Source organism: Arvicanthis niloticus, chromosome 24 (assembly GCF_011762505.2).
Source record: "Arvicanthis niloticus isolate mArvNil1 chromosome 24, mArvNil1.pat.X, whole genome shotgun sequence".
NCBI lineage: Eukaryota > Metazoa > Chordata > Mammalia > Rodentia > Muridae > Arvicanthis > Arvicanthis niloticus.
This window is the reverse complement of record NC_133432.1, coordinates 31,100,243-31,116,179: the sequence shown is the minus strand read 5'-3', so window position 1 is coordinate 31,116,179 and position 15,937 is coordinate 31,100,243. Positions and strand designations below refer to the sequence as shown.

General features: G+C 49.9%; 1 protein-coding gene across 8 annotated transcripts in view; it reads left to right on the top strand.

The window, feature by feature from the left end:
- The first annotated feature begins 5,475 nt into the window (after nt 1–5,475).
- Nucleotides 5,476–15,937, top strand: part of Mad1l1 (mitotic arrest deficient 1 like 1) — a 314,433-nt gene continuing 303,971 nt past the window's right edge. Inside the window, exons 1-3 of one of the 8 annotated variants that reach the window (XM_076923499.1) lie at nt 5,476–5,549; nt 5,696–5,866; nt 12,528–12,690. In XM_076923499.1, coding sequence (XP_076779614.1) covers nt 12,541–12,690 — 150 coding nt within the window. In that variant the 5' untranslated portion in view covers nt 5,476–5,549; nt 5,696–5,866; nt 12,528–12,540. Of the gene's footprint in view, nt 5,550–5,695; nt 5,931–12,527; nt 12,691–15,937 lie in introns of those variants that run through there. The other 7 variants (XM_076923497.1, XM_076923502.1, XM_076923503.1 and 4 more) reach the window with 7 other exon arrangements.

Genomic DNA, 15,937 nt, shown 5'->3' with positions numbered 1-15,937 from the left:
ATAGATCTGGTATTCAAGGGCCAGGGAGCGGGGAAAGAACAAAAGCAATGGGACCCTTTTGCTAGGCTGGGGGTGTGGCTCAATGGGTAGAGCGCTTGCCTGGCATTTATGAAGCCCTGGGTTCCATCCCCAGCACTGCAGAGACTAGGTGTGGCAATGCATGCCTGCTATCCCAGCAGAGAGAGGACAGTAAGCCTGAACTAGAGGACAGACACCCCTGGCTCTGGCCTGGACTGTCTTCAGCTCCTAGACCTGGCAGTTGAGAGGAGCAGGCGTTCCCGTGGTGCTCTCTGAGCACAGCAAGTCCGCCGCTGGGTTGACTGGTGGGAAGAGGCGGAGGCTGAGGTTTCTATGGAGGGCTTGCTCTCCCCATCCCCGGTGAACACTGGCAATGCCTCTGTTCTTCAGACATTTCCTAGAGCAGTTAGGGGGAGGTGATCAGTGTGAATTCATGCCTGGGCTGGGGGTGCTTTGTGTTTATTTATCTTTTTGGTGGAAGAACATACCGTTGATACTTTGCTCCAAAGCCCGTAAAAGTCATCACCAAAGCACACAGCAAGGCGCTTGCTCCTCTGTGAATGTCACCCGGCTTCAGAAAAAAATGGGCTACACGGTTATCATCATCTGTGAGAGAAAGTGTGTGTGTGTGTGTGTGTGTGTGTGTGTGAGTGTGAGAGACAGACAGACAGACAGACAGACTTGGAGGGACTGCAGAGAGAGCTCTTTCTCCAGAGGACCCAGGTTCGCCTCAGCCCTCACATAGCAGCTCCCAACCATTAGTAATTAGTCCCAGGGGATGAGACGTCCTGTTCAGGTCTTCATGGGCGCTGTGCTAATGTGGTGCACACATACATTCCAGCCAAATACCACACACATGAATAACTAACCGAAAACCACGGGGAGAGCCCCTCCTTATAGAGCCAGGGGGAGGCGGTGGAAGCTGTGTCTGCACCTATATCAGTTCTTAGTGCTATAAAAGTCCCGTTTGCGCTTACCACAGGCCTGGTGGGCGCTCTGGGGAAGGGCTCCCCCTAGGGCCTGGGTAAAACTACTGCTGGAGTTCACAAAGGCTTTTCATGGCAAAAAGTCTGGCACGGACGGGTCGGAAATAGGACAGGTGAAGCCAGATTCACTTTGGCGCCAAACCGTTGCAGCTGCTATGTCGCTTCTTCAATGGGTCTGTGCAGGGTTCACAACAGCTGGACTGCCTGCGGTGAGGTCAGCCTTGCTGACAGCTAAAATGGGGAAGTGAAGGCGGAGGGCTCCTACTCAGAAGTGTTGAGGGAAAAACATGGCTTTCTTTCACCTCAGAGTGAGTGGGTGGAGCACCAACGGAATGGCTGTGGCTAAGGAAAGAATACATAGTAAGTCAAAGCACTTTTCTTCTCTTTTGTTTTTATTTTTGAGACAGTGTTTCTGTATAACCCTGGGTGTCCTGGAACTCTTGCTGTAGACCAGGCTGCTCTTGAACTCAGAGATCCACCTGCCCTTGCCTCCTGAGTGCTGGAATTAAAGGTGGGCTGCCACCACCACTGCCTAACAGTCAAGTCACTTTTTCAAATACATTGGTGGAAGCTAAGTAGGTGGTTATGGCAAAGCAGAGAAATCCGGGCTATATGCCTTAGACATTATCTGATGGCATTTAGCCTTTTAGCTCGTGGGTATTAAAGGCCGTTAAGTGAACGCGTTCTGAGAAGTTTTATCTGTTACTCACAGGTTGTTAGGTCAGACACGCAAGTGGGCAAGGAATGGCTGAACAGTCAAAAATAAGTTCTCATTAGCCTCCATATCTGCAAGCTGCCAACCTTCCCACAAATACCGAGGTTCGCTGGGCAGTGGTGGCGCACGCCTTTAATCCCAGCACTTGGGAGGCAGAGGCAGGTGGATCTCTGAGTTCGAGGCCAGCCTGGTCTACAGAGTGAGTTCCAGGACAGCCAGGACTACACAGAGAAACCCTGTCCCGAAAAACAAAACAAAACAAAACAAAACAAACCAACAAAAAAAACCCCAAACCAAACCAAACCAACCACCCAAACAAACAAACAAAAAAAACCCAACAAAACAAAACAAAACAAAAAAAACCAAATATCGAGGTTCTGATTTTCAGACAGCACCTCAGAAAGTTCAGTAGAAAGAAGGAGAACTTCCACAATTTCTTTGTGGAAGTTCTCCTTCTTAAAAGATAGACAGTTGGAGCTGGAGAGTTGGCTCAGTGCTTAAGAGTACTTGTCCTTGCAAAGGACCTGGGTTCCATTCCCAGCACCCACCTGGAGGCTAACCACTTCCTCAAGCTCCAGGCATGCATGTGGTACACAGACATATATGCAGGCAAAGCACCACTATGAATAAAATAATAATAATAATATATATATATATATATATATATATATATATATATATACATATTGTTAAGCTTCTAGGAGCTGAAGATAGTCCAGAAGGCCAGAGCCAGAGGTGTCTGTCCTCTGTAGCTCAGGCTGACAGACGGTCCTCTCTGCTGGGATTGCAGGCATGCATTGCCACACCTGGTCTATGCAGTGCTAGGGATGGAACCCAGGGCTTCGTAAATGCCAGGCAAATACTCTACCCACTGACAGTGCATGTGTTTAAACCCAACCACTTGGCAGGCAGAGTTCCAAGAGAGTCACAGCTACACAGAGAAACTGTGTTGAAAAACAAAAAACCAAAAAAGCCCAACCAACTGACCAACCAAAAACAGATACAGTGTCACTAGAGATACGCTGTGACAGGAAGATTGTTACCATCCCTTAGGGTTGACCTGCCTCTGCCTTGGCCTCCATAGTGTTGTCAGGCAAGAGCCCTGGTGTTGCAAGACAACACTCCAGAGGTGAGTATGTGTGTTATCACATACTTGTAACACAAGTGAGGGAGGCCAAGGCAGGATGACCAAGAGTTCAAGGGCAGGCTGGGCAACTTAAGAAGACTGTCAAATTAAAATAAGAGAAATTCTGGGAATGCAATTCAATAGTAGAACTTCAGCCTAGCAAACAAAACCAAGGAACAACAACAACAACAAAAACAAATCCTAGGCTGGGAAAAGTGAAACACTTCATTAATCCTAACACCAGGGAGGCAGAGGCAGAAGGATCTCTGTGAGTTCAAGGCCAGCCAGGGCTACATAGTGAGACGATATTGAAAACATCAAAGCCAACCAACCAACAACAAAACCCCAAATCCCACGGAAACACACAAAACAGCAGCTAGGCATGGCGCCACGGCACATGTTTGTCATCCCCATGTTAAGAGAGTAAGCATTGTGGGCTGGGTCCTAACAAGCCAGGCTTGGCCACTCCTCCTTAATTTCAAAGAGTTGATAGCAAATCAGAAACAGAAAACTTATTCAGTGTGGCCTCAGTGGGAAGAGGGACTCAAAGCTGGATCCAGGGTGTCCCCCATATCCCAGTGTCAGGAGCCTAGGGTTGAAACAGAAGGTTGAAGAGAAAGGCAGGAGGAAGCTGGCCTGGTGTGCTCAGTCCCAGCAGCGTCTCAGTGTCTAAGCCTTTCCTCACCTTCAGCTGACGAACAGAAATCATTTTCCCAGAGAGAAGTTCTTCCTGTGTCTGCCCCAAGGGCTTTAGCCTTTTCTTCTCTAGGGAGGAGATCCTTAGGAGGAGTCTAGTGTCTTGCGGCTCTTTTTTTTTCAGTAGTCTGATAACCAAAGGGCCAGTTGAGGGGCTTGGCCGTCTCACTGGCCCTCAGAGGGCAGATGGGTTGCTTGCTGTGAGGTCCAGGCCAAACCTGGGCTACAAGGGTAAGATTCTATTTGCCACCCTGACCCCAAAACACAACATGTATCTCAAAAGGGATGAGAGACTTTTTTATTTTGAAAGATTTATTTTATTTATACAAGTACAGTTGCTGTCTTCAGATGCACCAGACACATTATAGACAGATTACAGCTGGTTGTGAGCCACCATGTTGTGGGGACTTGGGACCTCTGGGAGAGCAGTCAGCGCTCTTAACGGTTGAGCCATCTCTGCAGTCCAATTTTTTTTTTATTTTTTTATTTTTTTATTTTTTCCAGGCAGGGTTTTCCTGGCTGTCCTGGAACTTGCTTTGTAGCCCAAGCTAGGCTCGAATTCACAGAGATACTCCTGCTTCTGCCTTCAGAGTGCTGGGATTAAACACATGTGCCACTACCACCCTGCTGGAGAGATCGTTTATTCTTGGGACAGATTCTAATGATTATGTTCCAGAAACACAGACTTATGTTACCCCAATCCCATGTTCCAGTTGGGAATCAATGAGGAAGTTTTTTATAGTAACAGAATAAAGAAAGTCATGACTCGAGGCACTTTAAAAATGCATTAGTGGTGGTACACTCCTCTATTCTCAGCACTTGGGGCGGTGGGGGTGGGGACGGAGGGGAGCAGGAGGCAGAAGCAGGTGGATCTCTGTAAGTTTGAGGCCAGCCTTGAGTTTCAGGACAGCCAGGGCTACACAGAGAAACCCTGTCTTAAAAAAAAACCAAAACAAGACAAACCAAAACCCAACCCAACCCAACCCAACCCAACCCAACCCATTGGTGGCAGGCCGGAGAAATGGCTCGGGTTAAGATCACCGGCTACTCTTCTAGAGGACCCAGGTTCAATGCTCAGCACACACATCTTGGTTCACAGACATCTACTTCCCGTTCCAGAGGATCTGCTGTCCTCATCTGGTCTCTATGGGCATCATGCAAGCACACAAAACACCCCACAACTGGTGGAAGATTTAAATAGGCCGCTACAGCAAAGCAGAGAAATAACAGCTATATGCTTCTGGTGCTGTCCGTGGGCTTTTGGTTGGTAGAAACTGGGTTTTAATTTATTCCAAGAGGTTTTGTATCCATTAATCACAACACGTTAGAGCTGACACAGAGGCGGGTAAGCAGTGGGTATGAAGGATGTTAAAGATATTGCGCTAGACAAATTTCGATCAGGCTCTGGACCCCCGCAAGCATGATCGATCGAAGGCAACCAGCTACTCCGCCTTTGCAGTCACAACTTCTTCTCAGGACTTCTCATTCACAAAGGAAAGAAAGTGAAACAAACTAACCAATGAAGACACTGCCCCAAACGAAATAACCAGAGTATACACAGTCGCAAGATTCAGAGAAAATTCAACTTTCCAAAACTTTGTTCCCTTTCCATGCCCCCCAGTTATCGTGCGAGCCTTTAATTCCAGCACTGGGAAGGCAGAGGCAGGGGGATCTTTGTGAGTTAGGAGGCTACACAGAGAAACATTGTCTCAAAAACAAAACCAAACAAACATTCCCTCCCAAGCAGTGCTAGTCCACACATTACCGCGCACTCAGTGGCGATGGAAGAGCGCCCTGAGGGACAAGCTCCCTGGCCCAGTTTGGTTCCCAGTCCCCTGGCAGGACATTAGCTTGTCCTCAGGACACGCCTGTGGCGCGCATATTTGATTCTTTACGGGCCGTTTTCTCAGATCTCGCGAGATCCTGGCGGAAGTCTCGCGATCCATTGGCACCGGCGGAGAGGAGGGAGATCTGAGCGGCTGCTGCAGCACCCGTCTCCTCAACTGAGGTGGGTGACCGAGCGCCTGGCTCTGCGAGCGCCCCGGGCGCTGCGCGCGCGGCCGGACCAGAACGAGGCCATGGGAGGGGGCTGTCCGCTGCCACCGGGCACGCACACAGTCCGAGTCGGTCCTGACGCGCGCCTTCCCTTTGCAGGGTCTCCTGTGTCGCCTTCCCGGGGCCGCTGGGGACGGTCTCCAACCCTCGTGTCCCGCGGCAGGGCGCGGGGAGGCGTGCCGGAACCGGGACCGGGACCGGGACCGGGCGGAGGGGACGGAGTGGCCGGTTGTAGGCTGAAAGGCTCCTGGAGTTGGACTCGATTATCTCGTAGGTCCCAGTGACCGAACTCAAGTTGACAGTCCTGGTTGCAAGCCTCCGTAAGCGCTGAGCCGTATGTTAAGCCCTCTGTGTGCGTGTGCTATGTCCCCACCCGGCTAATTGTGTGTGTGTGTGTGCGCGCGCGTGTGCGCGTGTGCGTGTGTGTGTCTGTCTGTTTTTGGCAGCACTGTTGATTGAATCTAGGATCTTATGCACTCTACCACTGGGCTATGCCCCCACCCGGCTAATTGTGTGTCTATGTGTCTCTGTCTGTCTGTCCGTTTTTTTGGCAGCATTGTTGGTTGAATCTAGGACCTTATGCACTCTACCACTGGGCTATGTCTCCAGCCCTTTTAAAAATTAATTGATTGGCTAATTAATTGTGTCTATTTGTTTTTGGCAGTGCTGTTGATTGACCTAAGACCTTATGCATTCTACCACTGAGCTTTGTCCCCAAGACCTTTTAAAAATTAATTGATTGGCTAATTAATTAATTGTGTGTGTTCGACCATGTATATATATACTAGGCTTCCTGTCAAGGTTGGAGGAGAACTTAGTTCTCTTCTTCCTCCTTGTGGGTCCTAGACATGGAACCTTGTTTGTCTGTCTTGACCTAAAGTGCGTTGTAGGTTGAACTGTTTTCAGTCCCCATTCTCCCCATGCAGCGCGTATGATTGAACCTAGGGGCTTCACACATGCTAAGCAGTCGCTGCTCTGCTCAGCCCGATTCTTTCTTCTTCATTGTTAGCCTTGCACTCGCCAACAGCCCTTGAATTTGTCACAGCCTTCTGAATACCTGGAATGACAGACCTGTGTCATCAAGTGCCAGGTTCTCAGGCTGTCCCTTGTCTGAAACCAGAAAGAAGTTGTGTGTGTACCTGTCGACTCAGGAGCCATCAGCAGCTGGTGCTCTGGAAGATCTGCTGTCTGCAAGAGAGGGTACAGCTTGAGATGGCACCTTAATGACCTGTGTGATGGCGTGGCTTCTGAAACCCTTATCCTTTTGTTTGTTTGTTTGTTTTGTTTTTTTGTTTTTTGAGACAGGGTTTCTCTGTATAGCCCTGGCTGTCCTGGAACTCACTCGGTAGACCAGGCTGGACTTGAACTCAGAAATCAGCCTGCCTCTGTGCTGGGATTAAAGGCGTTCGCCACTACTGCCGGGCTCAGCCCTTTATTCTTGTGAGCTAATGGTTGAGTTCTCATGTTGGCCCAAAGAAGGAGGGCAGGAAGTGTGACTTTTGTTTGATCTTAGAGAGCAGAGGCCCACTTCTTCCCACTGTTTCTGTTGTCCACCTGGTCACCAGCTTTTGCTTTGTTATGTGTGTAATTGCAGTGCACACTAAAGTTCTTGTTAAGTGGGAAATTCAGAAGAAATTTCTGCAAAATCAATTCCATTCCCCCACCCCCTCTTTTTTTCTTTTTCTTTTTTTTTTAGATTGGGTCTAGCTGTGTTCTTAGGTCTGTGTGTATAACCCAGTCTGGCCTGCAACTTGTGATCTTTCCTCAACCCCTCAAATACATTCTTTTTCTTCTCAAGGGCCTTTCTCCGATTGAGACTTGCTTAGACTCCTTTGCTGCTGACCCTCTCTGCCTCCATAAGGAATGCCAACACCTTAGCTGGTCCTTCAGTCTAACCTGGCCTGGCATATATGCCAGCCTCGCTCATTCTGTCCCCAGAAGATTGTGAAGGCGTTTAGACAGCTACTGAGGCACATGCACATTCCTTCCACACTCAGGATAGGGACCACGACCTCGTTGGTTCACTCACTGTCCCCTGAGCTGACTCTAGTTGGAAGTTCTAGGACAGTTCAGGTGACCTCCGAAAGAAAGGCTGTGTGGTTACTTGGCTCTTGATGGGCCTAAGCAAAGAGGCTTAGGGTCCTCTGCCCTACTACCATCGTGGATTCTGAACCCAGGGCAGTACTGCTAGTTGCTGGCAAGTCTATTTTGTTCTTATCACATAAAGGGTTGACTTATCCAGACTTATCAGAATATTCTGGACCTGTTCTAGAGTCCTCTGTCCTAGGGGGACTAGGGAATCAGTTTGTGGGGGCATCAGGAGTGAGTTAAAGGCTAAGATGTTGCCTCGTCCTGATCTGTCTGCTTTTGTTGTGAGGGTGCTTCATAGACCCCATTCTTAAGGCCCTGGTGTCTGAATTCCGGGAGTCAGGTGTCACAGAGTGGGAGTCAGTCTTCCCTTCCTCTGTGTGAGTCATTGGGGCTTCAGCTAAGGTCAGCAGGCTTCATGGGAAGCATCTTTGCCCACGGAGCCATTTCCCCAGCCCCACATCAGGTAACTCAGACATTAAAGTTACAGACATCCCACATAGATTCCATTATCCCAAACTGCGAAGAACACCCAACCAGGGTCACAAAATCCCAGCCATGTCCTCTGCCCTTACAGGGCCTAGTTCTTTCTTCCTGACTAGATGCCATCTGTCACTGCCTGCCACTCAAGAACCTCGGTACGTCTGTTTCCTGAGTGTCTGCACTCTGCAGTGTTTCATTTTTCTAGCTCCTGGCTTCAGTCTGACAGCTGGATGCTGCCCATTGTCCTTATCCAGGTCTCCTGTAAGAGTCCTCTTCTCCCTTTGCTTGGTCTCCATGCCCATGGGAGGGCAGCAGTCCTGCCAGTACAGCCCGTGTGAGCCGAATCAGCATGTAACTCTCCACCTCACTCATTCGGCTCCTTCCCTGTGTAAGGCCCCCAGGAATGGAGGACCTCACCCAAGCCTTGGGAATTCGAGGCCACCCATTAACTGCAAGACACCAAACTTGATGTAATCAGTAAGAGGCATATTTTAATCAGTATACTGAGATCAAGACCCATGACCCACGCAGGGGCAGTGGGGTCTGACCCCAGGGCTTTGGAGACAGACAGAATTTAAAGCCCAAAACCACAACTCAGGGGGGAAACCATAACCCAGGGGGAGTAAAGGAGGGTTATTGGAGAGCACCTGTGGAAAGTCCCAGCCCATTATTCAGTTTGTGATAGGGTACAAGGAACAGGCTATTCTCTAAGAGTCTATAAGTCAGCCAAGTTCCTGGTATCCAGGGTGCACAGGCACGCTAACTTGAACTCCCAGCTCAAACCCTATTCAATCTATCTTATGGTCAGTTTTTAGTTCCTGGTACCCATAGCGCTTGGTCACGCTGTCCTGAACTCCCAGCTCTGAACTCTTATCTTATTTTGTCTTGTGGATAGCTAGTTTCCTAGGACCCAGAGCCCAGAACAAGCTGATCTGCACCCTTGACTCCATCTGTGGAAGGTTTAAAAAATTTTAACTCTTTCACCTGGTCCATGCCCACTCATTGGTCTGAAGAGAGCCTTGGGTCTGCCCTTCTCTATCCACTGGCTAGTCTTTCAGAAAGCCTGTGGTGAGTGTTGTTGCCTGTCTCCAGCTCAGCCTCATGGGCCCTTGGCTAGAATGCACCTTTCATGCAGGCCCCAGCCTTGTCCTCTCCCCTGCTGGGGTGGGAGTGGGCATTTCTACCCAGATGCTTCTCACTTCTCTCTGTAACTTCACTGATGCGAGATAGTTGATTACAGTGTGAACCCCAAGATGTGTTATTTACTGGAGACCTGTTTCCAGTTGTGGTGTGGCTCAGCCGAGAGCTTTCTACGTATTGTAAACAGGATTAAATAAAGTCAACCATAGATCCAGAGGTGGACCAAGCAACCAGTTGACAGGGAGTGAGTGTAGGAAAAAGAACCATAGAGAGTAAGGGGAAGCGAGGAGGAGGGATAGAGAGACGCACAGGAAGTAGAAGGGAGGGACATTTCAGTGTGAGGGTTTCTGAGGTGGTGTGGAGAAGAACTGCCTTTTTCTTCTGGGACATCAGCTGAGGGGCAAGGTCAGCTGGGTGCTTTCTCTACCTTTCTGAGCTAGCAGGCTTTCACCCCAGCACCTAGTCCCCGAGTCTTTATTGGTAAGACTGAACCAAGTCTTAATAAGTTTTTAATAAGACTTTATTAAAAACAACACTTCACCCTCAAGCTCTCTCCTGCACAGTCGTCAGAGTATTGCTCTGAAAGTTCGCCTTTCAGATGTCTAGATGCACAGTGTGAGAACCCCCTTCACTGCTCACCATGGCCCTTTAACCTCCTGTCATCGGCCCCTCAGCTGCTTTCACACCGGCCACCTCTGGAGATGCTTAACTGGCTCTCAGTCTGCTGGCCTCAAGCTTGCTACATTTATTTATTTATTTATTTATTTATTTAGAGGTGGGGTCTCTCTTGTAACCTTGTCTGTCCTAGAATTCACTACGTAGACCAATGCTCAAGGGAAAAAAGGCATGCCCTACCACACCCAAGTCATGGGTACTGGGGCCAAAGGGCTTGCTGCACCCCCATCCAGCAAACCACCAGCTGCTCGCTCCGGTGTCACACTCTGTGCCAGAAGCAGTACCCATTGCTGGGCCCCATCTGTAATGCCACAGTGTAGAAGTGGTCGTGGGCTCCATCCTCCCTGCTACACCCCCCAGGCGCTCTCCTCATAAACCTACTGCTCTTGCCTGCTCCTTGTCTTCTTTCTTCACCCCATACACCCTGACCCAACAGACAACCAGCTCAGCCAGGTATTGGGCCGTAATGGGGCTTCACACAGCAGAGCACATGAACTATGCCCCCCGCCCTCTTACCTTTTTGAGACTAAGTTGCCCAGTTGGGCCTTGAACTTGTGCTCCTAAGTGTCTGGGATGACAGACCTGTGGCACCAAGGCTTTCCTCCTCCTTTAGTTTTCCCAGCTGTGACTTGGCTGTGGGCCAAAGACAGTGTTCACCAGACTCTCAGCTCACAGGGTAGCCAGAATAGTTGGTGTCTTGTCTGTCTCTCACCCTTCCATCTGAGTCTGGAAGGTTGGGGTTCTACTCAAAAGGGTAAAGTTTGGATCAGTGCTTTATCTGGCTCTGTAGCAGCCTGACTCTTGGAGGTTGAAAACACAGTCTCAGGCTAGCCTGGGCTGGATAGCAAGACCAAATCTTAAAAAGAAAAAGAGGAGCCATCTTGGTGGTGCATGCCTTTAAGTCTAGGCACTCTGAGTTTGGGGCTAGCCTGTCTTACAGAGTGAGTTCCAAGCCAACTAGGTTTATAGAGTGAGAACTTATATTAATAAAAACAAACAGAAAGCCCACGCACAAAGTACTAAAAAATGTAAGACCCAAAGTAACCACTTTGTAAGAAGCCTGGGTTGGCCGATGGGCCGTGGACTGAGCAGCCTGTGTAAACCCAGCAGATGGAGGCTCCCCATGAGTGGCGGTAGTGCCACATCCAGCATTGGCCCTCTGACTCCTTTACAAGGTGGGTTACAGTCCAGGTGGGTTTATGGGAGAGGAAGCTGAGGCTTAGAGGTGGGGGTGCTAGGAGCCCGCAGGACCCTCTGTGTGTGTGACCCAGCTGATGGCAGTGGGCAGCACTGTTGCTAACAGCATTGCTGGGGCCACGGTCGGCTGACTTTTCATGCTTGTTTCTGACCCCCAGAGGCCACATTGGCAATGAGTGTGGCTTTGGGGTGGGGAGTGTTCTTGGGCCTCTGAGCATCTCCTCTTAGGAGCTGGGATGTGTATCTGCCCGTCTGATGTATACACCAACCCTCAGATGCTCAGACGGTTGCTTGGAGCTGAAGATTTGTGGTATGAACGTTTTACAATCTCTCTGTCTCTGTCTCCGTATAGTTCTGTCTCTGTGTGTATCTGTGAGTTCTGTCTGACTCTGTGTGCCATGGAGGTCAGGAAAACTTTGCGTTGATTCTTGTCTTCTGTTTTGTTAGAGACAGTTTCTTGCTCAGTGCAGTGTGTGCAAGGCTCTGTGCCTGTGAGCTCTGGAAGATTCTTCTGCCTCCATCTCGCAATTTGCAGTAGGAGTGCTGGCGTTAGAGACACTTGCCGCAATGTCCAGGTTTCTGGGGACTCAGGCTTGAGCCGTTCTCTTGTAGGCACATGGGAGCCCTGGTGTGAGTGAAGGACACTGGTGCTGAGTGTCTGTGGGCTCCGTGGGCGAAGCCCAGGCATCAGGCTTCATGGAGTTTACCCTCTGAGCCAACTCACTCGCCGGGCTTTGAAGTTTATTTTTATTTCTGATTGTGTGCATGTCTGTATATGAGTTCAGTGCTTAGGGAGGCCAGAAGAGGGCACCGGGCGCCCGGAACCGGAATTGTAGGCAGTTATTTGCTGGCGTGGATGCCGGGAACTGCAAGAGCAGTAAACATTCTGAGCAGTGAGCTCCCTTTTAACCCCTCACCCCTTTTTGGAGATGGGGGTCTCTCTGTGCAGCCCTGGCTGACCTGGAACTTTCTATGTACTGTGTAGACCAGGCTGGCCTTGAATGCTCAGAGCTCTTCTTGCCCCTGTGTAAGTGCTGGGATTAATGGCTATGTCACACCCCCATCCCTTTTGTCAAGCAGGGTCTCATGTTCAAGCTAGCCTCCCACTCATGTAGCTGAGGCTGGCCTTGAACTTCTGATCCTCCTGCCTCTACCTACTGATATCATAGGCATATCGCGTGGCATGCCTCATTTTTGTGCCTCATTTCCTTGCCACAATGTTGGCAGTATTGGCTTCATGTTAATGTTGAAAACATGTTTGTTTACTCCATGAGGGTATTAGGGGAGTGGACTATTTCAGCAGACAGCGTGTGGGAAGGCTGTCTCTGACCTTTCTTCTGTCTCCTAGAAGGAGGGTGACCATGGAAGACCTTGGGGAGAACACCACAGTCTTGTCAACTCTGAGATCTCTGAACAACTTCATTTCCCAGCGAGTGGAGGGAGCATCAGGCCTGGATGTGTCCACATCTGCCTCAGGGTCCCTACAGAAGCAATATGAACGGAACATGCAGGTGAGCAGACCTCTGGGTCTCTGGGTCTCACTTGGCCTGGCTGGGGCCAAATCAGCTTGGAGGCCAGATGAACGTCCTGTAGGACAACTCAAGCAGTAGCTAGAGACCAGGTCCTATCTTGACTATGCTGGTTAGAGGCTGCCATGGTTGCCGCTGTGGGGACTGAACTCAGGGTTTCACACTTGGGAGACATGGACTTTACCAATAGAGTCATCTCCTATAGTGTGGTTCTATCTATCTATCTATCTATCTATCTATCTATCTATCTATCTATCTATCCATCCATCCATCTGTCCATCATTTACTTATTTATTTCTGGCTGTCCTGGAACTCTGTAGACCTAGCTGGCCTCGAACACACCTAGATAGATCCTCCTGCCTCTATTTTCTGAATTCTGAGATAAAAGGCAGGTCACTACGCCTGGCCCCACAGAGGCCAGCAGAAGTTTACTGTGATTTTTATAGTCCTGTTTCACTCCGTTCTAATTCCCGGGAACGCTCCTAGGAATACAGTTCCAAAGGGTCCAGGGCTCCTGAATGAAGGGCTGCAGGCTCCAGAAGTGGCAGCCATAGCTCCAACTGGAGTTAGGGCTTCCTGGCCTGAGGAGAGCAGTGATGTTTCTGCCTTGCCTGATCCTCTCCCAGGCTTCTTTCCTGTCCCCCTCTGCTCTGTCTGCAGCTGTTGTGTGATGAATTGGGGGCTTCATTTGCTCTGGGAGCCCCGGTGCCCAGCCAGCAAACAGGACAGTGTGTGTGAGACACTGGCTGTTGAGTGTCCCAGCACTACCCACACTCAGTGTGTGTGAGACACTGGCTGTTGACTGTCCCAGCACTACCCACACTCAGTGTGTGTGAGACACTGGCTGTTGACTTCTGTCCCAGCACTACCCACACTCAGTGTGTGTGAGACACTGGCTGTTGTCTGTCCCAGCACTACCTGCACTCAGCTTTTTGGTGGCAAGCGTTGTCTTTCGTCTTATGAGTAGGTCTTTTATGGTAGTGTCTTTTGTTGTTAAATCATCCTTCTTCCCCTCAACCCCCTTTCTTGGTAGTAATGGGTATTGAACCCAGAGTTTCGCACATGCTAAACAATCTACCACTGAGGTACATCTTTGGCTTTATTTTATTTGAAGAACATTTTTTTTAGATTGTTTTACTTATGCGAGTCTGCAGTTTGCCTGCCTGCGTGTATGCGTATCTCATCGTTGACTCCTCTCTAGTAGCAGTAAGCGCCTTCACTATGGAACGGTCTCTCCAGCTCCTACGTCCTCGGCTTGAAGCCTCTCTTTTCTGAAGCGATGCTGCCAATAGATGGTGGCTGTGTCTGAGTGATAGTGAAATAAGAAGGTGGTTACTTTGTTTAAAAAATACTAGCTCTTGAAAAACCAAAAACCATTCCTCCTTCTTTCTCCCTCTCTTCCACAACTGAACCAAGGGCCTTGGGTACACGAGGCAGCCCTCCTTCCCCGGGGCTTTGGGTACACGAGGCAGCCCTCCATCCCCGGGGCCTTGGGTACACGAGGCAGCCCTCCTTCCCCGGGGCTTTGGGTACACTAGGCAGCCCTCCATCCCCGGGGCCTTGGGTACACTAGGCAGCCCTCCTTCCCTGGGGCCTTGGGTACACGAGGCAGCCCTCCATCCCCGGGGCCTTGGGTACACGAGGCAGCCCTCCATCCCCGGGGCCTTGGGCACACGAGGCAGCCCTCCATCCCCGCAGTACGTCTTTAGCACCATCCTTACTCTTTATTTCGAGACAAGTTTCATTAAATTGTTCAGGTTGGCCGTGAACTTATTCTGTCCTAGGCTGGCCTGGAGCTTGTGATCCTTCCTCATGCCTCAGACTGAGGTGACAGGAACATACTGCCACCTACCTGAAGAAATGCATTTAATTATGTCTAGGACTTGTGGTTCAGTAGGAAGAAGATGTGGACCTGGCTCTCTGAGGTCCCTGGGTGCTCTGTGGTGCTGCTCCCCCAGGCTGGTGTCTCTTCTGCAGAAGCTTGAGCTTGCTGAGACCTAGGACTGGAGCTGGGTGTGGTATGCTTGGGAGACAGAGGTGGAGGTCTTGTGAGTTTGAGGTCAGCCAGGCTACGTAGCAAGACTGTGCCACTGAAACAAAACCTGGAGTGTGAAGGGACTTCACTCCTCCCTTCAGCAGGTAGGTGTGGAAATGAGGTGAAATGAGAATAGAGGCATCACTTGGTGGGCTAGGGAGATGACTCTGGGTGAAGTGCTGGCTGTGCAAACATGAGGACCTGAGTTCAAATCCCCGGTTCCCCTGTAAACATCTGGCATGGTGACGTGTCTGAAGCCCATTACTCAAGAGTGGGCAGCAAGCAGAGACAGGAGGATCCCTGAAGCTCAGCCTAGTGGAATGGATGAGCTCTAGGTCAGTGAGGACCTTAGGAAAATAAGGTGAGGGGCTGGAGAGATGGCTCAGCAGTTAAGAGCACTAGCTATTCTTCCAGAAGTTCTGAGTTCAATTCCCAGCAACCACATGGTGGCTCGCAACCATCTGTAATGGAATCCGAGTCTGTCTTCTGGTGTGTCTGAAGACAGTGACAGTGTACTCATGTATATAAAATAAATAAATCTTTAAAAAAAAAAAAAGAAAAGAAAAGGGAAAATAAGGTGGAGGTGCCCAAAAAATGCCCAAAGTTGACTTCTGACTTCCATCCAGGTATACATGCCCACCCATGTGAACACATACACATACCACAAATGCATATGTACCCCAAATGCACAGGTGGAGGGATGGGGAAGCCTTGGCATCAGGCATAGGCAGGCTGGATATTTCCTGTGGTGTGTGGGACGCGTAGCAGAATCCCTGGCTTCTACACATTAAGTGTCAGTTGCATGCACACCCCTAACCCTTTGTGGCAATTGGAATGTTTCTAGAGTCTAAACTGTGCCAAATTGGGACAGCATTTCCCTCTGTAGGGAGCCACTGAATCTGAGTACCCTAAAAATGTGTCTAGACGGAACATTGGTTTAGTGAGTGAGTGGGTCCTAAGGGTCTGTGAGCACCCAGGGAGTGCTGTGGAGGGGGGGGGGGATAAGGCTCCGTGGACTTGGTGACTCTATGATAGTGCATGGCACTTCCTCTTGGGCTCTCTGAGACTGACGACTCTTACTTAGGCACCCCTCTGGCAGTTGAGGTGCTCTGGGTCCCCAGTTCTGGGCTCCTGCAGATATTGTCTTCTGTTTGTCCAGGCATTAGCCAGCGGTTGGAGTGGACTGAGCAGGTG